Source organism: Ochotona curzoniae, unplaced genomic scaffold (genome assembly GCF_017591425.1).
Source record: "Ochotona curzoniae isolate NIBS_2020 unplaced genomic scaffold, NIBS_Ocur_1.0 contig_1274, whole genome shotgun sequence".
NCBI lineage: Eukaryota > Metazoa > Chordata > Mammalia > Lagomorpha > Ochotonidae > Ochotona > Ochotona curzoniae.
Window position 1 is genome coordinate 16205594 of NW_024465023.1, and position 25773 is coordinate 16231366.

General features: G+C 42.9%; 1 protein-coding gene across 1 annotated transcript in view; it reads left to right on the forward strand.

The window, feature by feature from the left end:
* The window catches only part of SRPX (sushi repeat containing protein X-linked), a 75862-nt gene extending 52430 nt beyond the window's left edge, over positions 1–23432 (forward strand). The window contains exons 5-10 of the mRNA XM_041001886.1: positions 8541–8667; positions 11442–11563; positions 12239–12418; positions 15209–15342; positions 19155–19276; positions 22900–23432. Coding sequence (XP_040857820.1) covers positions 8541–8667; positions 11442–11563; positions 12239–12418; positions 15209–15342; positions 19155–19276; positions 22900–23083 — 869 coding nt within the window. The 3' untranslated portion in view covers positions 23084–23432. The remainder of the gene's footprint in view (positions 1–8540; positions 8668–11441; positions 11564–12238; positions 12419–15208; positions 15343–19154; positions 19277–22899) is intronic.
* Positions 23433–25773: the final 2341 nt, after the last annotated feature.

The window sequence follows — 25773 nt, forward strand, 5'->3', positions numbered from 1 at the left end:
GGCCACATATCCTGTGATTTTTTTTCTGTGGCCAGGATATTAGTCCAGCAGTCTAGCTGGGGAGTCCCCCAAGGATCCTCATGTGGGGTGATGTCAGACTTGACTCGTGTTAGCACCAGCCAGTGCAGGGTCAGTTTCAGTCTGTCACCTGCACCTGCCAATGCACATAGCAATGAATGCAGCTGCCTGGTAAATTCTACTCTCCAACCACATATCCACAAAAACTGATGGGTGCTGTGATCCAGCCCAACCAGCCTGCCACAGATCTGGTCCTCATGCATACCAGCAGGTGCCATGGCATAGTCAGACTGACCCCAGTTATCCCCACAGGCCTGCCCCTATCCCTGGTTTGTGTGCATGCTCAGGGCCAGATCATTGTTCTCTGTAGGATGTTTAGCAGAATTCTCGGCTATTATTCCACAGATGTTTGCACTGGCTGGTTTGCTCACCTTCCCTTCCATTACCCTCGCACCCCTTGTGACAATCAAAAATATTTTCAGACGTGATCAGTGATATTGGTGAGTTGGGGGGAGACTGACACTCCATAGAGAACCACTGGTTCAGGAGCAAATTGTCAACACCACTCCTGCATCCAAGACAAAAATGAATGAAAACTCAGGGTGAGGCTTAGAAATCTGTGTTTTCACTAGTCCACCAGGGTATTCTAGTTTGAGAGGAACTTTTAGCACCTTTATACTCAAAATAGTATCCTGGACCCAGCAGCATCAGCAACCAAGAGGTAACATATTAAAGATATAAGATCTTGGGATTCACCCCAAACTTCACAAATCAAAATCCACAGCTAAATAAGATCCCCAGGGGCTTGATATTGCCATTTGAATATTGAGGGGGCATCTCTTAAGGGCAGTGGTTTTCAACACTTGCTGCCACTACAATCTGAATCTTCAGGCACTGGGATATAGAGATATAGAGATATTTTGAATATCCTCCAAGCGGTTCAAGAACCACTGTTTTGGAGGACCATTTACATAAAAATTGTTTAAGTGGCCAGGACTTGCCCTTAGAGAGCATTCTAGTATACTCACCATTTTGCAGATGATGCATAAGAAGCTACTTTCCTGCTTGCAGTTCCATAGAGCCAAACTGGAGCTACATCTCTAGGTTCTCAAACTTGAACTCTCCGAATCCAGGAATTGTTCTTATTGTAAGGTGCTAAGATCATAGGGATCTGGCTCCTGCCCTACTTGTATTTGCCCATATTGACATTGAGCATGGAGCTCAGGCTGCTAATGTGCTTCTCCTCCAGGACCTCTTGACTCTTCAATGTCTGGGGTGGATACTTCAATGACAAAGACTACAATCTGAGGCTACTCTTTGGGATAGATGGGAGGCAAAACCTCTGGGCTCAGGCTTAGGCATGACTTCATGAGGGCACCGTCGGCTACCATCTTCCCATCAGCCACTGTCATTCTGCATGGGACTGACAAATGAGCAATGGCCAAGGGACAAGGCTGAAGATGTGACCAAAGACCCTTATATATCTGAGTCATTATACATTGTATTTGAATAACATAATTAATCCTGCATTACATGAAACGCAGGTTTACTCTGGGCTTTCTCTTCTAGTTTTAGATAGGTATTCATATCAGTTAGTAATCGGGAAACTAGAAAGAAACCATGCTGACTATTTCAAATAGGGTGGTGGTGGAGAATTTAATACTGGAAGCTGATAGCAAAGCTTTAGGAAGAGCTGGAGGAACAACAACAACAAAATAGTCCCAGTGTCTGTGATCCCACCCTGACACTGACATTTCTGTAGCTGCCACATTAATGATAAGTCAGGAGGCCTTAAAATCCTCATTAAAGTTGCTATCAAAAGCTTGAAAACTTCTGCCTCCTTCCTGCCTTCCAATCTCTAAAGAGTGCCTCCACCAGCAAACCTTTCTAGCACCCAGATGGTAAAGGGACCTCTATTAATTTTGAGACTTTCAGACCTGGCAACAGAGGAGAAATAACAGAACAACCATGAACCAACAGCAACCTTTTGTGAAGTTTTACACTTGTCTTAAGTCGGGTAGTCCTCCTTGAAGAAAACATGACAGAGTGGTCCTGGTTAAGCAGTGTGGAATGACTCTTGTGCTGGGAGAGCACCCAGACAATCTTGTCTATCTTTCTGGATGTGGCCTAACACTTGATGGTCAGATTGAAACCTCAGAGATGCTCCCTGTGACTTGGGATGCACGGGTCAGCTCCGTAAAAGCAAAAACTAAACCAACGTAGAATCTCTCCTCCCTCATATTGGAAGGGGGCAGAGGTGCTGGTGGGAGGAGAGGAGAAGCTCACATTTGTTTCTGCTAAGCAAGCTTGGCAGAGCTCTCTAGGGATCATGCTGGTTAGATTTCCAAATTGTGTGCAACAATGGAAAGAAATTGCCAGTGGCTTTCAGAAAGCAACAAGCATGCCTTAAAGCTGCACCGCATGGGTCTTATACCTTCCTGGACAGAGAGAGAAGGAACTATGAAATGAGCCCCTATTTCAAGGGGTTTCTCTTACAGTTTGTCAGAACAAGTTTCAGGCATACATGGGGGAAGGGAAATTCTACATGTAATTAGGGGAGAGTGGCAAAAAGGGGTGCAGTGAGCTACAGGAGAGCTTGGAGCTTAATCTTTTTATTTTTGATGACAGAGAAACTGGAGTTTGTCCTTAGTGAATTTTATTCCAGGGGTATCATTTAATTCTTTTGGCTTTGAGTGTATTAAAGTAGTTTAATCAATGTCTTTGTATGTTGGCTGGGTTAGGGGGACCTTGAACACAGCTCATAGTGTCAGCCTATTTTAGGAACTGACACGTGGTGGCCAAGCAGTTCCCAGATTGCCACACAACCTTGACCAGGGTATCTTGGCCAGAGTTGTGCTGAGTGCTGAGAAAGTCATCCCAGTTCTCTTCTAGACCAAGAGGGAAAAGAGAACACCAGGCTTACTTTTCACTCTGAGGTGGTCAGTTCTGTGGTCTGGATAATTTGAACGTATCATGAGTTAAAGTCAATTCTCTTCTGCAGAATATACTCTGGCAGTTGAATCAAGTTCACAGTTACTACAGAAAAATATTGTAAATTACCTGAGGATTGAGTATTAGGAGAGCTATAATGCCCATGATATATTTAAAAGACAAACCTTAGAATGTAACCACCATTGTTTTTAGGAAGATATTTTTTTCTTTCCTCCCATTTTTAGTTGTTTTTGGTTATATTGGCACTTACATAGAACAATGAGCAGTTGGAATTACAGCAAGTCCTCATTTACAGAGCAGATTTTGAGTAGACACGCAATCTCTTTTTCAAAGCAACATTTTTCCCTAGGCCAAAAGAAGAAAAATATGAGGCTATTTTTAAACCATGGGTGATGGAAACCCAGCCAGTGTCTTTTGACATGCCAAGAGTACCCATTTAATTGCTTTAACAAAGGACAGTGTACTAACCAACTTGGGTGTTTGTAGGCTATGTGAGAGAAATTTCAGAGTAGGGTAGGTGGAGACTTAGTAACACAAAATGAAAGTCTGGAGTAAAAAAAAATTCCCCGAGTCTTAAGATGTGCAAATCTTTCACTTTTCTTGCTTCCAAACTGTCTGACAACTGGGTTGATCCAATGACCCATAGGAAAGTTTACTGGACAATACTGCATTATTCAGTTGATTCATCACTGGGGCTGAGAATAAAAAAGTCACTGCAGTGTCGCAGATCATCTTCAATCCTCTAAATTTTTCCTGGATTGACAAATAGACATTCTTTTGCAAGCAATGAGGAAGCTAGCTTTAGCTTAAACACAATTTGGTGGATTGAAACAGATCAACTTTGTACCTGACATATTTTGTTAATGAAAACTGAATAAATTTTCAGCAGCCTCTGAATCCCCAACATAATGGATAAATGTATTATCCATGAATTTAGTTGGGTATTTCTGGTGAACATAGTAACTATTAGTGGTGGATTTCATCCCTTCCCTTCTTGCTTCTTTTGTTCATTCTGGAAAGTTCTCCAAGATCTGAAACCATTTCCCAGAGCATCCATGGGGATTGCATTCTAACTGGGGAAAGGAAGCAAGTGCGGGAGTTTTCTATGGCCACGTTTGCTCTGTGTTCCTTGTTGTCTAAGTCCCTATGATATAAATTCTTCCTTCTTCATCACCAACTTCAAATTACTTTTATTTGTATCAATGATCTATTGCTACACAAAGATCAGCCTAAATTTAGTGGTTTCAGATAACTATGTTACTGCTCAAATATTCTCTGGGTTGGGAATTTGGGCGAGACTCCTAAGATGGTTCCTCTTTGCTCTCTGTGGTAATGGCTGAGGTGAGTGGTGCTGGAAGAGCCAGGCTTCCCTCACATGTCTAGCACCACAATTGGGGGAAACTGTACTGACCGACATCTGACTGAATCTCCAATTTCTCATTCTCACTCCTTTGACTTATCAGTGGACTTCTTTAGAAAGTAACTGGTTTCCAAACTGATAAAAGCAGAATGTTCTAGACTTTTTATGTCTGGAACTGGCATTGAGTCACTTCCATTAACATTTTCTTCTGACCTGTTGTCCAAAACATTGTTCTTTTGAACTTAGTTCCACTACCTTTTAGCTGCATTGAGGATTCACAAGCTCAATCGTTTGGTTTCTCAGATAGAGTAGTTGATACAGTGAAATGTATGTTTCTCTTTTTTGTATTTAGAGAGGAAAATAGAGCACAAAGAAGGGAGATGGTTTGTCACATCGCCTTCCACCCCCACCCCGTGAATGGGACAGAGAGCAGAGGCCAAGATTTTTATGGAGAGTTTCAGGGTTTCCACACAATAGCTGGCTATGCAGGCATCCTGACTCAAGAGGAAATCATAATTATGTTTCTATAGTAACTTTGTTCAGTTCATTGATGGGAATTTATCATAACTTATAAAAAGATAGGGTAGCCATGGCTGGGGAATAATGGGCTTATGCCTCCTGAGTATCTCCCAAAGGGCAGCCCAGCTGATCTCATCAATTGAAACAGAGGGAGCAGCTGCTCAAGGATGCATCAGAATCAAATCCTGCTGCTGCTCTTCAAGGATTTCTGGGGAAGCTTGACAAGCAATCAATAAAGCATATGTGTGCAAAAGGTTGGAGGGAAATGCTGTGTGTGCGGCAGGGAGACATACGAACGCATTTGGCTTTTTAAAACGCGATGGCCTCTTAAATAAATTCCCCCACACTTACCACCCCCCGCCAAAAAGGAATGCCTCCCAGTCTATACATGGGAATACTAACAACATTACTTGTCTAACAGGTGGTTGTGGAGTCAGTGAAATAGTGCAGCGACAGTACTCAGCAAGGGGTGGTCACACACAGGGTTCGGTGCGTAGGAGCTGTTATTTGCAGTGATTTCTTCCCCTTTTCTGCTTTAGAAGATCACTGTTGCTAAAGAGCTGGGCCAGTTTGGACCCATCCTTGTAAGCCAGACTCAAGCAGGCTTTAGAAAAGCCTAAGACTCCCTGCCCGGATAAAAGCCACTTTTGAGTGTGTGTGCGGTCAGGATGTCTAGTTGATACAGCAAAATGAAAACTCCGACCTGTTACCCAAATGTTTGATTTATCTGACCCAGGCTGAGAGTTTTTTACTTTAACAAGACTTGGTAACACAATGTCATTTTCCATTAAGATTATTTCCTCTCTGCCCTTATACTGCTTTCAAATTTTTCAATATACAGTCTTTGTAAATTGCGATTACCAGCTATTTTTGACAGGTAGACAACTTACGTGTTTGATTCACCCAAAACTGTGAAATGTCCATGTGAGTCACAAAAGTATCTTTTATTCAGATCATAGTAAAAAAAAATTGAGCTTTTAAAAAATTAACATCTAAAAATAGATCAAATTCATTTAAAATATCTTCAATTTCATCATCATGTTTATACAATTTATTTAGTCATTTCTAAGAAGTAAATATTTTCACTTTAATATCACTGGAATTGTGAAGCATCTCCCAATTGACAGTGATTTGCATTCAATAAAATGACAGTTATTCAACTTAGGATTAATGTATGAAGTCTGTAAGTTAACACTCCATTGAAGCATGATGTAGAACGAAAATAAAATTGAATATTTGAAGATCAAGTTTTTAAAACAAATTATTCATAATTTCTGACCCCAGTATGGTAGCCTATTGGCTAAATCTCACGTTGCATTCACCTGGATCCCATATGGACACCAGTTTTGTATCCCAGCTGCTCCATTTCCCATCCAGCTTACTGCTTATTGCCTGGGAAAGCAATAGAGTATGGTCCTGAGCCTTGGGACTCTGCATCCACATGGGAGACCCGGAAGAAGCTCCTGGCTCCTGCCTTCAGGTAGGCTCAGCTCTGGCCATTGTGGTCACTTGGGAAGTGAACCAGCAAATGGAAAATCTTCCTCTCTGTCTCTCCACCTCTCTGTATATCTGACTCTCCAATAAAAACAAATCTTAAAAAAATGAAAAAAAAAACCCAAATTATTTATAGGTTCTTGCCCTAAGTAAAATGAAAAGTTATTAGACAAGACAGGAGAATAAGAAGTATTTTATTTGGTACATTTATTCTCTTAAGATGTTTGTGATTCGGAGCTGATGTTATGGTACAGCAGGTTTGGTCACTGACTGCAGTGCTGTCATGCCTTATAAAGGCCAATTCAGGTCTCTGCTGCCCCACTCTGGATTCTGCTCCCTGCTAATGCCAACTGAGAAAGCAGGAAATAATGGCCCAAGAGCTTGAGCCTCTGCACCCATGTGGGAGACCTGGATATTATCAAGTTCTGGGATCCTGGCTTTGGTCTAGCCTAGCTCCCAGCTATCCATTTGGGAAGTGAAACAGCAGATGAAACATCACTCCTTTTCTCTCTCTCCCTCTCTCTCTCTGGAACTCTGCCTTTCAAATAAATCATCTTTTTGGAAAAAAAAGATGTTTGTGATTCTATGCTGAAAGGCCATTTGTGGATGGGCACTGTGAGCACAATGGGTTAAGCCACGAATTGGAATGCCTCTATCCCATTTGGGGTACTCCAGTAAAGTCTTGCCTCTGCTTCTAATCCAACTTCCTGCCAATGTGCCCATGCATCTCAGAAGCAGCAGGTGATGATCTGTTACTTGACTTACTGATGTTCACATGGAGTGTGAACATCACAGTCTGTGGTTCCAGGATCCTGGCTTCACCCAGGCCCAATTCCAGTAGTTGCAGGCATCTGGGGGGTATACCACCAGTTGGAAGATCTCTCGGTCTCTCTCGTTTCTCTTTCTCCCTCTCTGTGTGCTTGTGTTCCTCTCTATCACTTTGCATTTCAAAAAATAAATATTTAAAGGTAATACTAGGACATCAAATTTTCATTCCAATTTTAATAACATTTAAGTAATTCTCAGTTGATATGTAAAACAATGCAAAAATGAATGCCACTATTTTATCCCTCTTTAAATAAATTCTACACCTGATCAGAATCATAAAATTGAATCTGTGAAAGTTTAAACTTACCCTTTTGATTTCACTTCAGCTAGGATAAGATGAAATGCATGCCAGTGTAGAATTCACAAATCATTTATTTCTACTCCTCATTTATCAATCTGTCTTGACAGTAAGGAGGCAGAATTTCTACCAGATAGAGAAGCAACTTGGGGAAAGTGTGGAGGGCTTTGAAGAGCTAGAATCAAAGTACAAGTGTTGTTCCAGAACATGAAATCACAAGTTCAATGACAGTTGTGTGAGGCAGTGGACCCAGACAGATTACTGTCTGGTTTGAGATTCTGAGCAATATGCTAGGAAGAGATATAGCAGGAAGACAATGGGAGAGTTTGTTCCAGTGGTAAGCTGATTTGAGTTATGATTCACACTGCCACTATTTGTGTGGTTTTAAGTAAAGCACTTAACCTCTTTGAGCCTCAGTTTGAACATGATAAAATGAAAGTGGCAAATATATATATATATAAATAAAGTGGCTCCTTTACACCTCTGCAGCATTCATTTTTACCTTGTGTGGGGAAATGCCATTTCCTGTTATATTCCGTGTGTGGTGACTGTTAACTCTTTGAAGAGTCAGAGAAAATGATTCTTTTGTCTTTGTGCATCCCTGACACATCACAGTTGGAATGAGGCCTCCAACAATAAAGCACCCAGGAAAGCTCCACTGCCTTGGGTTGGGTCACTGTAGCTTATCCTTCTTTGATATTTTTAGATGCCGTCTTTCCAGGAGGAGAGTCTTACGGAAGCTGAATGCCTTCTAGCTTCAGCTGGTAGGTGCCAGGGTGTTATTTCAGAACGAAGAGTTTGGGAATATATGGAGGAAGGAGCTGTACATATTACCCCATGGAACACCTAATAAGTTTGAGGGGACTGCAGGTTTAGTTCTATGCTTTGAGTACTCCAGCAATCTTTAGAACTCAACAGCAGAGAAAGAGGTGGGGTGTGTGTGGGGGGGTGAGAAACAGGGCATGCCAACTCTTCAACATTGGGGGTTACCTAGAGGTTTGAGTATGGCAAGTGTTGGATGTTGAGCCCCAAACGTCTTGATAATGGAGACTGTTTTGGTTATATTTTCAGATGTGGAACCTCCTAGAATCAAATGCCCAAGTGTGAAGGAACGCATTGCTGAACCCAATAAGCTGACTGTCCGGGTATCCTGGGAGACCCCTGAAGGAAGAGACACAGCAGATGGCATTCTTACTGAGTAAGTGCAGCTTGGCAGCTAGAGCAGTGCTGTGTCCTCATGTAAGGGTTTGCTACCCAGAGTGGGGGTGTATGTCCACACTGGTCCAGTTATGCTTCCACTTGGTCCCCTGTCTACCACACTATGTACTTTATTGTGTGTCTCCTTTACTATATGTCCACAAGCGTATCATTAGTGCCTGGAACTGTGCCACCCATACAGCCTGCACTCAGTAGGAAAGAAGCTGAAATAAGGGGTGGTGGGAGCAATGCCAGAGGAAGAACAGAGAGGAGAAAGCTAACTGGTGAATTCAGGCATGCAGCACCCTTGTTGCCTGCTGAGGTGGGGGCTCCTACTTAATGTCCCCCGGCCTTATGAAGCCATCACCTTCTCTGGGAAGCCTTGTGTGTCTCCCAGCTGGGGCTAGGTGCTACTCACCAACCTTGTGCTCTGGGAGTATGGTTCAGTGCCAAACTTCCTCACTCTTTTTTTTTTTTTTTGACTGCATCTGTTTATTTTAGGATTTCCAATTTCTCATTTGGCTTATAATAATTATGAACAGATCAAACATGTACAGACGCTTATATAAAAAGAGACAAGGTGATTTTTGCCTTCCTCCTCGCTTTTACCCTATTCTCCAGGACATTTGCAGTGGGTGTATAGTAAAAAAGCTTTTATAAATGTGTGCTTCCCTTTGGAATTTCACCTGTATATTTTCTTCTAAATCTAGCATGTTGGCCTGCAGTGCTGCAGCTATTGGGCTGGTCTTTTTGTTTTCTGAGGCTACTATGTTATGTGAGGATGTTCACGTCAGTGCCTTAAAGTGCATGCCCCCATTATACCTCCCTACTGAGTTTCCATCTGTGAACAAGAGGATACCTTTGGCTTATGCCCTGGGGAGCCATGCAACATGGGGAGACTACTAACCTACTAACCCAGGTTAGTAACCCAGGCTGTGCAAGCCAGAACACTTTTACACAACTATTCACAATAATGGAACACCTCCAACTGAAGGAGAAATTCTCTCATCCCTAGCAGGACATTTTGTTCCTCCATCTGACGATCTTGCCCAAGTGCATCATCTAGTTTCAGTCATATTACTGTTGGTGTTCCCTCTTGTAATTTCTCAAAGATAAAAGTTGGCCACTAAAAAAAATATTCACTGTCATATGACACAAATCCCTGAGGAAGAACTTAGAGTAGATTTGAAAAGTAAATCACAGTTGACATAATCCAGGATTGGATTTTCCTTTGGTGCTTCAGGATTTAGTACAATTTCTGGCTCGGCCCCTAGCACACAATAGGTTCTTGAATTTTTACAGCTTTGATTGTTGTTGAAAACTTGCATAATACACTCAAAATATCAAATCACTAGATGATTCTATGTGTCTAAAAGCCTTGTGCAGATAGTCACCTTGGCATTTTTGTGGGTTACCTGCGCATTATGGTTAGAAATGTGACATTTGAAAAGGGCATCTTAGTAGTCCCCTGCTGCTCTGTTAAGAGCTTGCAGAGTTCTCCACCTGGAGCCTGCAAAAACCTGGTCTGCAATGCCCCGGGGAGCACGCTCCAGCAGGTCGAGGCCCTGAGAGAAGGCTACCTTGCCTGCTTGTCAGCCCTCACTTGAGATCTTGGCTTCCATGGTACCTCTTCTCTACATCTGATCCAAGTTACATAGTTGATTGCAGACGGTGTTAGTGTCAAGTTTTAGTGTCATGCTGTGAGACAAGTGCTCCCTATTAGTTTCTTGATTGGCTCCCCAAGACTGTTATTTGTATGTCACAGATGAATAGAGCCTCAGACAGTTAAGGAACCACTTGTATACTGTACTTCCCAAGTATCTGAAGCCGAACTTGACATACCTGTGCGTGATGAGTTTTCTCCCACTTTCCCGAAGCCTCGCAATTCATGCCTTGTTAACAGCTGCTGCTGTTAACTCATATGCGAGACTCTCCTTGGTGATGATGGGGATGCTTCCAAATGGCCAATATCAGCAGATGTCCTTATCATTCCTGAGAAGGACAGAAGGAAGAGGAATTAGAATATATTGAAAAATTAAGTCTGGCATTTGGTCATGCTCCATCTTTTGGTGTTATTATACAGCCCAAAAGAAAGATGCTGGAGTCACTCTAGCTGTGTGATCATGGGTGACTCAGTTTTTTCACCTGTAAAAGGGAGATCATGCTACCTACCTAATATGGTTGTTATGAGGGTGATTTGTAGAACCATGCTGAAAACATGTAAAGTTTATGGAAATGTGAAGAACAATTATTATTATTTTATTGTTAGGATAATGAAGAAATAACAGAAAATTTGCTTGTTTTTTTATTCTGAAAAAGTCTCCACTGGCCCAGAGAGAAAAAAGCAGAGAAAGTTCTAGAATCTCCCATAGGCTCAAATTTCTATGACTCATAGGACTATACATTCAAAATATTTTCATCACAAAAAAATCCCTCTGTAGTCTTAATAGTAGGGAAACTCAGATTCCCCCCAGCCCCGCGGCCCCTTGACCGAGAGTGGAACTGGAGGAAGACTGGCCTTGACCTCTCAGCCTCCCCCACACTCTTTTCTACCCTCTAGCAAGAAAAAAAAATGTGAACCTCCCATTTTCTGACCTGAAAATGCTCTTCTAAAACAGAAAAGCTCGGCAGTTTCTATTCTTTGTGAAATTCTCGCTCTGGTCAACAGGCTGCCTCTCAGAATCCCCACCTGCTATGCAGGGTCGGGACTCAGCAACTGCCTGTCAGGTTGCAAAGGATCATCTCTGGTGTTTGTTTTGTTTTGCCTTTTCTCAGTGTTATTCTGAAAGGCCTCCCTCCAGGCTCACATTTTCCAGAAGGAGACCACAGGATCCAGTATACTGTCTATGACAGAGCTGAGAACAAGGGCACTTGCAAATTTCGAGTTAAAGTAAGAGGTAAGAGAGCTGCTTCTTGGCCTTTCCCCCCTCTTTAGTATAGCAAAGGGATGCAGGCCCACAAGCAAGAATTCTCTGGGCTCCCATTTCTGTAGAGACCGGCTCATTGTTAGCCTCCGGGTCAACTGTCTCACCTTAAAGGCAGAATTCCCCTGGATGTGTCTGGTGAGGCTCAGTGCTGACTGACTATGAAAGAAGTTCTACAGGACTTATCAGAGCAGTCTCATCAAAGCCCACAGCAGGTTGGCCTGCTAGAATACTATCTGGTGACATTTCCATCCTTGAGCTGGGATGACCAGCTAAAGCCACATACCCAATTATAACCAGGGTAATTGGGAGGCCCCTAATTTGGGCTGCATAGATCATGTTCTTGATGTTCCAGAACCTTTGGTCTGCCCCCCAAAACATGTTTTTAAGTGTTACTGTATTCCTTCCGATTTGAGCAGTAGTTATTATGCCTTCTTTCATTTTGCCGCTTTCTGGGCTTGGTCTCCTCATCTATAACACCAGCTGATCTCAGCGATCTCATTGGGATGGACAATGACTATTCCAGGGCTCCCCTACTGGCCAGATAACCATCCCTCTCCCTCCATTCATGGTAAGGCTGGTGCCTCTGAGACTGTACCTTCTCTCAGAGCTCAGCACTGAGACCCCTGTGGGCTTGTGTTTTTACAGTCAGACGCTGTGGCAAGCTCAATGCCCCAGAAAATGGCTACATGAAGTGTTCTAGTGATGGTGATAATTATGGGGCCACCTGTGAGTTCTCCTGCATCGGTGGTTACGAGCTCCAGGGGAGCCCTGCCCGTGTGTGTCAGTCCAACCTGGCGTGGTCTGGCACAGAGCCCAGCTGTGCAGGTATGTATGCGACAGTCTCTTAAGCCAGTAGAAGAACCCAAACACCCTCTGGTTCTGGGTTCTGGCATAAGGAAAGAAGGTTTTTTGTTTTTTGGTTTTTTTTTTCCATGTGCATTGCTTGAAAGTTCATTGCCATCCCGCATCATCTGAGTGAGTAAATCTACTGCGTTTACCCACTCAGTCCCTGGAACCCTGGATCCCAGCTGCAACCCTTCTCCTTTGCCCCTGCCTGTCCTGTCATTTTCATTTCATGGCCTCTATGGTAGAAGATGGAAATGGGAATCCAATGCCAGACTTAGATGACATCATGACTCAGCAAAGTCTGCTTTAGTTTTCTTGCCTCCCTTCTACAGATGTATGGTTTTTACTTACTAAGCCAGGACACTATTGTAGGTAGTCAGCACTAAATCATGCAGGTTTCGGGCTTCTGGAATCTTTCCTGCTGCCTCAAGTGAAGAAAGTAAGTCCTTGCCTGCCTCCTGAGTTATTGTGAGGATTTAAGGAGGCAATCCATTGAACGGCAGAGTAATGCAGCGTTGCTACAGTGTAAGCACTCTGTACGCGCTAGCTGTTCTTACTGCTGAACAGAAAGCAAAGCAGCTGGGAAAGGAAAACAGTGTGAGACATAAACTCATTCGAAAATTTGGAACATGTCATTTATTTATACACTTCTCTCCTTTCCCTCATTTTTTGGTCCCTCTTTATCTGTTTTCTTTAAACCCAGATATCCAGAGTTAGATGGAAAAGAGCCAGACACCACATCAGCTAAGTGTAGGAGTTTCTTCAATGTCAGACATTAAGGCAGAAAGAACATGCTGCAGACTTCCCATCCAAGGATTTCATATCCACTGTGAAGCCTGAACATGGGGCCTGGTACGATTCTGGGCCTGCGTGGTTCACTGCTGAAGCTACTGGCTATGTGTGGCTATTGGACACATGAAATAAGGCAAGTCTGAATTGAGATGGTCTAAAAGTACGAAGAAAATACACACCAATTTCAGACTCATAGTACAAAAATATAGAATATCTCGATTTTTATACTGATTACATCTTGAAATTATATGTGCTACACTGAATCAAAGTTACTTTTGCATAATTCTTTGTACTTTTAATGCAATTACTAGAGAAGTTAAAATTACATACTGGCTTCTGTTTGGTTTATTGGCCAGGGCTGGTCTATATGTCAGAATTTTATTTAATCCAGAGCTGAGCCATTCTGAAGCCAGGAGTCAGGAGCTTCTTTTGGGTCTCCCATGTGGGTGCAGGGACCCAAGGACTTGAGCTGTCCTCCATTGCTTTTCCAGACCATAAGCATGGAGCTGGAAGGGAACAGGAACAGCTTGAATACAAACAGACACCCATATGAATTACTAACAGGGCAGACGGAAGCTCAGGTTACTTCACCATTGTGCCAGACCCAAGCAGTAACTTTTTTTTTTTTTAACAATCTATTGCTTTCTTTCCTTGCCTTTTTCACTTCCTGAGGTAGACAGATGTCCACATCTTAATCCCCAGAACTTGTAACTGTATTGCCTTACATGGGTGGCAAAGAGGACTTTGCTGATATGACTAGGTTAAGGATTTGGATGGGAGATGTGTCTTGGACTATCCAATGGGTCCAAAGTAATTGTGTTATTATAGCAGGGTGAGAGAAAGAGATGATGGGGAAGGATGGAGAGAAGAGAGATTTGGAGATTTCTACACTGCTGGCTCTGAAGATGGAGAAAGGGATTAGGGACCGAGGAATCAAAGTGACCCTATCTGTTGAAAAAGGCAAGGGAATAGATTCTTCTCTAGAGCATCTTCAGGGAATACAGTCCTGTCAATAGCTTGTTTTTTTTTTCAAGATTTTATTTTTATTATTTTTATTGGAAAGGCGGATATACAGAGAGGAGAGACAGAGACGAAGATCTTCCTGAGCGCAACGGCCGATGCTATGCCGATCCAAAGCCAGGAGCCTCTTCCGGGTCTGCCACGTGTGTGCAGGGTCCCAAAGCTTTGGGCCATCCTCGACTGCTTTCCCGGGCCACAGGCAGGGAGCTGGAAGGGAAGCGGGGCTGCCGGGACAGAACCGGTGTCCATATGGGATCCCGGGGGTGCAAGGCAAGGACCTTAACCACTGTGCCACCGTGCTGGGCCCCAATAGCTTGGTTTTATCCCAATGAATCACGTTAGGATTTCTGAGCTCCAGGGCCAAAGAGAACAAATTTGTGTATTATGCTAAGCAACTAAGATGTGATGACTTTTTTTTTTTTAAAGATTTATTTTCATTATTTTTTATTGGAAAGGCAGATATACAGAGAGGAGAGACAGAGAGGAAGATCTTCCGTCCGATGATTCACTCCCTAATTGAGCGCAACGGCCGATGCTATGCCGATCCGAAGCCAGGAGCCTCTTCCAGGTCTCCCAAGCGGGTGCAGGGTCCCAAAGCCTTGGGCTGTCCTCAACTGCTTTCCCGGGCCACAGGCAGGGAGCTGGAAGGGAAGCGGGGCTGCCGGGATTAGAACTGGCGCCCATATGGGATCCCGGGCGTGCAAGGTGAGGACCTTAACCACTTGCGCCACCGCGCCGGGCCCAAGATGTGATGACTTTTTAGGCAACAAGAGAAAAGCAATATTCCTCCTCACTCCCTACAGGTGTTTCATGGGATCACCTCCCAAATAAACTACTCACACTGCAGTCTTATCTGAAGGTCTGCGTCTTAGGTATTTTGTGGTATATGCCCTCACAGGCTGCATTGGGCCAAATAAGAACAGGGTGTTTGACCCATGTGGCCATTTTTATTTCCAGCCATGAATGTCAATGTGGGCGTCAGAACAGCAGCTGCGCTTCTGGATCAGTTTTATGAGAAGAGAAGACTTCTCATTGTATCTACACCCACAGCCCGGAACCTCCTCTACCGGCTGCAGCTGGGAATGCTACAGGTAATGACTTGACCCTGAAGCAGGGTCAAGGTGGGACGCGGTCCTGCTACAGGAAGGGCCTGGACGTTTTACTAAAAGCAAAGGACAGATTCATTGCTTAATCCATTTATTGTGAGTTTCAGAAACAAGCACTTTAGAGCTACCACCATTCATTTCTGGTGCCTGGACCTAACCTGATTAACATCGACTCCTCAGAGCAAACCCAATCGTTTTCCAACTAACAAGGTCTGTCTGCTTTCACTAATACACTTAATTGACATGCTGTCCAGACCCAGCCAAAGAACAATTATCTTTGCTGAACCTGTCTAGGATATGCCTGGGCTCCAGGCGATCAATCAATTGTCTGCCCAAAAGGCTGGCCCAAGGGGGTGGGAGTTATCCAGAAGCCTCCTGGCTCAAAGTCCTTCTCCAAGGAATTTCCCTGACTCATAGAGCTCCTCAGAGAATTACAGAAACCTTTAAGAACAGTGGTTTTCAAAGTGTGGCCCATGATCCAGCCACATTAGCTGCACTTGGCAGCTTGTCAGAACCCCCTCCCCCGGGTGGGGGGCTGCATCACCAGCCACCTGCAGCGCAAACACCCCTTATGGGATCAGTTTGTGTCCCTGCTGCTCAAGTTCTGATCCGGCTCCTTGCTAATGTGCCTTGGAATGCATCAGAGCATGACCCAACTTCTTAGGCCTTTGCACCCAAGTGGGAGGCCCAGATGCTGCTCCTGGCTTTGGCCTGGCCCAGCCTTGGTTGTTGTGTTCATCTGGGGAGTGAGTGAACCAGTAGATGTGGGGATCTCTCTCTTCTGCCTCTGCCCCTCTCTGCAATTGTCTTTCAAGTAAATTTTTATTTTATTTTATTTTTTTCATGTTGGACTTTCTAGATGAGATTTTAAAAATTTTTTAATATTTTATTATTATTGCTATCATTTTATGATAAAGTTCCATATTCCCTTATCCCCTCCCCAATTCCCTCCCCCCCCACCTAGTTCCTTTATATCATTACTAACATATAGTTCTTCATACTCAGTCATATGTCCATCATTGTGGGCTTTTCATTTAAGGAAATGTACAGTAGTTGTGTAATGGAGACTGTCATATCTAGTAACATGTTATTTAACTTCATGGCATTGTAAATTTCTATTTTTCTTTCTATTGTTGATTTTGCATCATGACTTTTTGTTTGAGGGGATGTACAGTAGCTGTGAAATGGAGACTAACATCCAGATGTGAGGATGCAGTGTGGTATGCATTTCTGTTTCCAGACAAAGATGGACTTACAATGAAACTGTTTACTATATCTTGACAATAGAATTCTGGACTCTCTGCCATGGTCAAGTAAATTTTTAAACTCTTAAAACATACACACACACACACGCATACACATAGCATTGACATTGTGACGCAGCTGGTTTAGTTGCAGTTTGTAACACCAGCTTATTAGCTCAAGTGTCAGTTGCTGCATTTTCAGTCCAGCTCCCTGCTAATGTGCCTAGGAAGGCAGTGGAAGATAGTTCACGTTTTTGGGTCCCTGCCACCTACATGGTAGGCCTGGAAGCCACTCCTGGCTCCTGGCCCAGATCTGAAAAAGCTCCTGGTTTCTACGTGGCCCAGACCTGACCTGGCTATTGTGGCTATTCAGGGATCAAAGCAAAAGATGGAAGTTCTCTCTCTCTCTCTTTCTCTCTCTCTTTTTCTCCCTTTCAAATAAGAGAAATGCACATTCTCAGATCGCTTGCAGAGTTACTATGTCCGAATCTGCATTTTTAATAATTTTATCAAGAACCCAGGTGATTCCTAAGCTCTTGAAAGCTTCACAGGCATTTTTCAAGGCAGTGTGCTTTTCTCGGCTGTGTACATTTTGTAGCTACTAAATGAGGCAACCGTTCTGATGGGGATCGGGGGGGACTAGGAACATTAAGGATCAAGGTAGAAGTTACTTGACTTTTCCCTGAAGCTGTGTTGCAGTAAGAGTAGCCTATCTGAATGGTAGAGAGACAGAAGTGTGCTGTGTCCTGGACACAATTCTGCACAACAAATATTTTTAATTATTTGATCCATTCATTAAATAGAATAGAGCTAAATGTTTTAAACAGTCTTAGTTTAATCACTGGCTACAATTTAGTTCTTATGACAGCATTACTGCAATGAATAATGTCTTTCTTTAAACTTCCCAATGTACTTGAATGTCAGCCCATGCATTCCAAAGAGACATATTAAAAATTTAGCTCCCTGGATGGTGACTAAATTAATTATATTTTTACCAAATGCCTGCTACTTCATCCCCTCCCCTATGTCCTTTTGCTCCACATAGGAGTTTGCTCATCAGAAAACACAAGTTATATCTATCTGCTTTGATAGAAATTGGCATTGCAAGCCATATTTCATGATTAGACATTTCCTGATTTATTATTATGTGGGAAAGTGAACAAGCAAGCTCAACAACTATTTTTAAAATTTGGTAAACTATGGCCCATGGGGCCAACTAGGTGCATTGCTAGATTCTGTAAGTTAAATTTGATCACACATGCATTCAGCTATGCATTATCTTTGGCTGCTTTTGCACTGTTAAGTAATTCCAGCAGAGGCCATGCCACTCTCAGCCCTCTGTATCTGTGGCTTCCACATCTGTGGATTTGACCAAACTGGAATCAAAAATATTTAGAAGAAATTGTGTCTGTACTTACAGCACACATAAGTTTTTCCTTGTCATCATTCCCTAAATAGTGTGGTACCAAAACTATTTCCAAAGCATTTATATTGGATCACAAACTAGAAATAGTCCTGAGATGATTTAAAGAATATAATAGGGTGTGTGTAGGTGCTTTTCAAATACTAGGCTGCTTTTCCTAAGGGACTGAGCATGTTCATTTTTGTGATGGATGTTCTAGAGCCAATCCCTTGCAGACACTAAGGGGAAACCATGTTTACCATCTGGCTCTTTCCAGTGAATGTTGCTCCCTCTGCCACCTCTTGCCTTCATCTATCGTGTTCCTTTAGGATTATTTGTTAATCAATGAAAGAGATCAGATAGTTTGTATTGATAGGTGTATATGTCACCTCCTCCCATGAGCATCCTTATGCATGTACTTTAGTCAGAGCCTTCAAAGAAATGTTGGATTGATGCAGACATTTCAGTTGGAATAATAGAAAAAAACATTAACTTTTCTAACCAATTCTGTCACCCTATATAGGAATGTTTCCATGGAATTGTAAAAATCACTTGATGCTTTCATAATTCAGCAATTTTTAAATCTATTTTCCAAATTAACTAGGGAAATTTCTTGTTCCCATATGGCCATCGCTGCTCCTGAAGAGAGCTTCTGGCATATGGTTGACTGGGCCACATTTCCAAGGCCTTTGCCAAGGGTCAGCTCAGAGGACTGGAATTTTTGTTTTTACCTGGTTTGGGTTTGGGGAGTCATAGGGTAGAGAGATTTGGTGAAACAAGGGCAAAGAAGGGGGGTCTTGGAAATACTCTTTCACTGCAAAGTGAAGGTAGAATTGTCTTGGGTGGTCTTGGGACAGTTTTAGGAAATTTGACTCATGCAAGGTCACACCCAGTCTGGAATCTCATAGTCTGCCATTTTGCTCAGATTTCCAAGCTCCTATTGCCAAGATATTTCTGAGTGTTCTTTGTGTTCTTCTAGGAAGACATTCAGTTTTATGGCTGCTGGTTTAACCCTAATATAATTGTTTTCAGGACAATTTGGAGTGGGCAAAGCAGACCGTTGCTGACCCTGAGTTAGTAGTTGAGCATGAAGGTCTCCTTTAGCCATGCTAATGCATCTGCTGTTGTGTCCCCCCCACCCCTCGACCCAGCAATCCCAGTGCGGCCTGGATCTTCGACATGTCACTGTGGTGGAACTGGTGGGAGTGTTCCCAACCCTCATCGGCAGGATAGGAACGAAGATTATGCCTCCAGCCTTGGCACTACAGCTCAGGTAGGACAGAGGGCTAGCCTGCCATCTGACCACCCCCCTCCCCCGGAATGCACTTGATTATAACCCTGCAAATTGGCATACTGCTGCTGCTGGCCCAAAGCAATCATGCAGTAAATAATTACCAGAGTTCTCTTCCTTTCCCCTTCAACCAAGGGGTGTGTGTATTGTGTGTACCCTGATAGGAGATGGAGGTAACTTAACCAATAGGCCAGATGCTTATCCCAGCTTTTGCATTTTTTCCTTTTAATCTCACGGTATTTTTCATCCAGTACTCTTGCAGAACAGAACAGGTTTTTGAGGCCAGTATTAGATCTTTCTGATATTTGCTACTCTACTACCAAGCACAGTGCCTGGCACCATGACGGTGTCAAGTGGCATAAATTGCTCCAAGTTTTACTGGAGTAACTTTGCTGTTTCCAGCAGTGACAGTAGCCTTTGAAGATATATTTGTGATGTTGAGAACCTAAAGGTAAAATCTGAAAATTCAAGATAGAGGATTGTGCTGTTATCTGAAAATTTATCATGATAATCTTAATAGTTCCCATATATCCTGAATCAATGATTATCTTTCAATTTAAGCTTATTTTAAAAATCTCTTGCATAATTTGCTGAATATTCCTCTTTGAAATATATATACATATATGTTTATACACACATATATATTTCTTATAAAATCTTGACATTTTTATTTTAAACTGGCTGAGCTTGAAAAACAGAAAAATCTGATTCAACAAATACAACTCACGCCATTCAGGTTATGTATGTGGAGCCTGCATAGACTCTGTAGCAAGGCCGAGAATGATTAAAGCAAGTGGGTTGCTGAAATAATAAACTCATGGAGGACTTGTTATAATACAAGTTGCTAAGCTTTCTATTAACCTGTAATAATTGTATATATTTCTGAGATACACTGTGATATTTCAATACATGTGCACAGATTTTTAAATGCTTAAGGAAATCAAGATTGTAACTACTTATTACACAATCAAAACCATATTGCAAAATCACATTGTATTCCACAAAAATGAACAACATGTATTATATTACAATGCGTGCGTTGTGTTGCTGGATTGCATGCCTGAAATTTCTGAGTTAGTAGGTATAAGGTGTGGCCTTATTTGAAAATTTGCATTACAAGTAAATGCTCAGGGAACCATACTGTTAGAACCACTGTCTAGTGTTTTACCAAAGGAATCGGAGATTTGGAAAATTTCAGCAAGCAACCTTGAAGAAGATGGTGACTTCATTGTGCAGGTGGGTGTCGTCAGCGATGCCCGCTCGGGTGCATCGCCTAATGGCTTTGGTATCAGGACACATGCACCCTTTATCAGAAATACACGTGAGGAAGAAGGAACTTGGCAGACATTAGGTTTGCTTTTCCCTTGAATTCCACCCTAGGGTGTTGTGTAGAGAAAAGAGGATAATTTAGAAAATGAATGGAAAGCAAGAGAGAAGAGCTGGAGAAGCAGGATGCTTGGATAATCTAAAATGTGCTTGTCTCAAAGACTTTTCAAGTAGCACTGAGGCCATGGCAAAGCCATTGGATGGAGTTGAGAGAGCAGAGGCTGAGTGCCTGGTGTCACAAGGTCACTGCCTACCTCCTTTCCTGCCCTCATTTCCTTTAGAGCTAGACCGATGGGCTGATCCATGTTCGCTAGAGGAATTTTCTGCTGATTGCAAGCTATGGGATAGGAATCAAAAAAGCCATAATTTTTGTACCCACATCAATCTTTGCATCTACAGAGTTCTTTGGAAGATTCTGCAGGAAGAACTACTTCCAAAGTGATGACAGGCATTGGTGTAACTGCGACATCTACCACTTGCATTGACATTTTGAGGGATGTCTGCTCCTCCACACCCGAGACTCCTGTGCTGTTTGGCCCCAGTAGAATGCACATGTTGCTGACCTGCAGCTCTGACCACACCTTCCATCCCATGTGGTTTTCCCTCTTTTTATTTTATGTCAGTCAAAGCATAGGGCTCACCTGAGCAACCTGTTTGCAAACGCTTGGTGCCACTATGGAGGTATTCCATCCCTAACTTTTTAAGCACTATAAATTGATGCTCCAGTTTCTCAGTGGTCTCTCCTCTCACACTGGCTCCTGCCACCACATTGCTTGACCCTTATTCCAGACCTGCTTACGTCCCTGTTGCTCTGTTTCCTAGCACCACTGCTCTCCCCTTGTTAGAACTTCCCCTAGAGGTTCAATAACTCCCCTCATAAGGATTCAGAGCCCCTTAGATCTCTGTTCCCACCTGAGTGACTGCTTTGCACTTCATCTACTTACAGGCCCATATTCACCTGTTCCAAGACTCATTAATGCACATCACTATGTCATCCATTCCTAAGCACCCCTCTTTGCACTGTGGGAAGCCTGGTGCAGGCATAGTAATGTTGCTTTGCTTTTATTTCTGATGAATTGCCAATTTAGCTTCCTACTGGGATAAAAATATAAATTATAGCCTTCTGCTCTGAATTTTCTTGTTAAAGGGGAGAAGAAAGTACCATTAGTTTGCATTTTATGTAAGGATTTTTTTTAAACCTTTATACATTTGTATGACAAGGAAAGTACTTCATTTTAAATCCAGGTGGCAGTGTCTCATTTACAATCTTAAGGTATCAAAACTAAAAATGGCACCTGGAGAAGAGACTGAGCAGGTTCATAATTTTCACTGGGCTCAGTTCATTTCTTTCTTTGCAGTCTACGGCTTTTCTCATGTAAACATGTTCGCATTAATAAAGCAAATCACAGACTAAACTCTAGTGTAGTAGAAAAGAAACAAAACTAGCATTGAAAATCACTTCAAAGTTATGTTTTTGAAATTATTTGGGATACAAATTGTGGTTAACTGAGTCAGTATCACTAGGGGTATAGATCAGGCACAATTCCTTCTCTCTTTGCAGTCCTGCGTTGGTCACTGAATAGGCCATAACTAGTGGGAAAGCTATTCCAATCAGCCTTACGTGGCCTAGGATTTCACTTTGGTACTATTGACATTTGGGGCTGGAAAAGTGTTTGTTGAGGAGCGTTTCCTGGGCACGATAGGCTGTTTAGCAGCATCCCCGGCTTCTACCCACTAAATGCCAGTAGCATCTCTGTCATTGTGACAACCAAAAATATCTCCAGATACGACTCAGTGTTCCCCAGAGCAGGGCAGGGGAGTCACCCTTGTTGGTATACGGTTATGAGAAACTAGTCTGCAAACTTGGCTTGACTCCAATTTAATGCCCAAGTCAGCTCACGTTGTGTGTGCCTTGCAACACCTCCTGGCTAGGAGGTCACTGCAGGCTCTGTACCCAGTCACCTCAGTCTAAAGCAATGTCTCTCCACTTAATGGATGCATGCCAGCTTTCTGGAGAGCTTGCTACTAATGCAGATATACGTTTGATAGTTTTGATGTGCAGTTATGAGCATCTTTCGCAGCACGTTGCTTTGTGTTGCTGTCAGTCCGAGGATCACCCTTTTGCGTTGCAAGGACCTGACTGAACTTTCAGGCCTTTGCATTAGGAAGCTGATCCATCACACCTGGGCTCTTGCAGCTCTTGCAGAACTCTCAGGAATCAGGGTTTGACACAGTCTTCTCCTTTTTTTTTTTTTTCTTTTTCTTTTCGCCTGCCCCAGGTTGTTACTACGAATCCCACTCTATTCCTTCAGTGTGGTGCTAGTGGATAAGCACGGGATGGACAAAGAACGCTATGTCTCTCTGGTGACACCTGTGACCCTCTTCAACCTGATTGACACTTTCCCGCTGAGAAAAGAGGAGATGGTTCTGCAAGCTGAAATGGGCCAGACCTGTAACACCTGATATGCTGTTTCTCTCTCGGTGGGCCCTTTGCTCTTTTTACATGGTACCACTTGCAGGGGAAGGCCTGGAAAATATCCTTGATGTACAGATTTTTATTTGTAATTTTTAAAGTCTATTTTATTATGAGCTTTCTTTGCACTTAACAGCACAATGCTTTTTGTACTTCAAAGTGTTTGAGAAATGCTGATGAATATATTTACTCAAACTCCCTTCACTTCAACATGTCTGGTTCATTTTGTAGAAAAATTAGAAATCAAAATCATACATATGCTTCCAATATACTCATTGTGAAACATAACTCTTCTCTTTTTTATATAAAGCTTTATTAATAAAAATATTTTGGAGCAAATTTCCTGAGACTCACTTTGTTTTTCAAAGATTTATTTTTATTGGAATGGCAGATTAACAGAGAGAAGGAGAGACAGAGATCTTTCATTTCCTGCCTCACTCCCCAAATGACCACAATAGCCAGGGCTGAGCTGCAATGAAGCCAGGAGCCTCTTTGAGTCTCTCACATGGGTGCAGAGTCCCAAGGCTTTGGGCCATCCTCTGTTGCTTTCCCAGGCCACAGCAGGGAGCTGGATGGGAAGTGGGGCAGTTAAGACACAAACTGGTACGCATATGGGATACCAGCTGAGCATTAGCCAACTGAGATAATGTGCTGGTCCTGAGTCACTTTCTTTATCAAGCACTAGTTATGCTTGCTCTTGGGTGGTGGCCTGTGGTTTTAGAACTGTGATTTTTTTCTTAAGACACACATACACATAATTGGAAATGTGGAATTACAGAGATCTTCTATCCACTAATGGACTCCTCCAAATGGTTATGATGGCCAGAGCTGAACCAATTTAAACAGGAACATCTTGTGGGTCTCCCTGACAAATACAGAGTCCCATCCTCTACTGTTTTCCCAGGCTGCAAGCAGGGAGCCAGATGGGAAGTGGAGCGGCGGAAAAACGAACCAGCGGAAAAACGAACCAGCGCCCATACAGAATCCCGGTGGTTAGCAAGGTGAGGATTAAGCCACTGAGCCATTGTATCCTTTGGGCCAAGGACCAAGGTTCTTTGCAGGGTTTTAAGAAGGAAAACATGTGATTAGACTTGTCAGGAGCTCCACTGAGCTGGGAGAGTGCAGAGTTGTCAATCAACACATGAGCCAATTGAAATAACAATTCAAAAATGAAATAGCTAAGCCATTCACTTGCAGCAATGAGGTAAAGAGATTAGCACTAGAAAAGGGCTGCATCCTCCTCTTCTGTTTTCCTCCAGCAAGCAGCATACTCACCAGTGGAGTCATGGAGATTAGTGTAGAAGCAGGGGTCCTCTCGTGTTGAAAGAGTTCCAAACAGAAGCACCAGGGGTTTTAGGGTCCCCTGGAGATTGGCAGAGGGCTAGGGCACTAAGTCAGAGCTAAGAAGCATTTTTCCAGATTGCTCCCATTTTCCCCAGAACAAGGTGTGCTCAGCAGACACACCTGCCCCTGCCCCAGGCTTCAGATAGAGTCCTAGAAACAAAGGCAACTGCACCAAAACTGTAGCCACTCAAGAAGGCCAAGGCCTCCCCGATCCAAAGCTTCTGCACTTGCACATTCAGTCAGAAGGAAAATACTCAGCTAGAAAGGTCCATCTATACTGAACATGTACGGACTGTTTTCCTTAATGCTTCTTTAATGGTAGATATGGACATGGCATGGTGAGCGTAGTGTTAAGTCATCTGGAGATGATTTCACATAGTCAGTTGCATGTGCACATTATATGAAATACTATGCCCTTTTACAGTGAGGGGGTGAGGGGGGCACTTGAACAGCTACAGGTGTTGGTATCCAAGGGGGCCCTGAAACAAATCCTTCAAGACTATGTGAGAGAGCATGTTTGACCAGGGAAGACTAAGCCTGTGACTGCAGCTCCCCACGGAGACTTCATTGCAAGGATTGGGCCCCAGGTCCACTTGTGGGAAAGGCAGTTTTCCTCATGGGGCTTGTCTCTGTAATAGTTAACATTTTAACCTGGAGACAGACACCCCAGTTTCTCCAGTTTAGATCAGCTGCTCGCAATCTATTCATGTGCAAAGTTACTGCATTTATATGGAAAACCCAATTTTCAACATGTGAAAGTCTAAAACACAACACAGATTTGACAACATTTTTTTTCCCCCATGGGGGAGGGTTAGGCATAGTGATTGTTAAACTCTAAATAGGTTTACACTCTTTTAAAATAAGATACCAGAAGCCTCTCTTGGAGACCTATCTTCTTTAGATGTATTAAATAAAGATCAGTGGTGTGGCTTGGAGAGGAATGTGACACAGTGACTAGTTCAGAAGCTGTGGAAGGTTCAGGAGATCAGTTGTCACTATGAAATCAGCATATATCCACGCCTGTTGAAGCTCTCTGGTCTTTGACAAGCCAGCCTGTGGCCTCTGCTGGAGGGCCTGAAAGGTCTGTGTCTTGAAGAGGAGCTGACATTTAAGGAACTGCTCACATTAAAACAGTCTTCCAGTTGTTTGGGGGATGTTACAGACCCTTTGCCCAAAAAGATACAAAGACTATTTGAAGCTTACTAGATACATTGTGTTATTTAAAAATGTATAGCTTACACTAAACTTTGGGAACATTTCTAAAAATCAGTAATTTTTCATTGAAAATCTCAGTTCCATTGGAAACCCAGTTCTGTTTGCTCATAGTGATACAGCA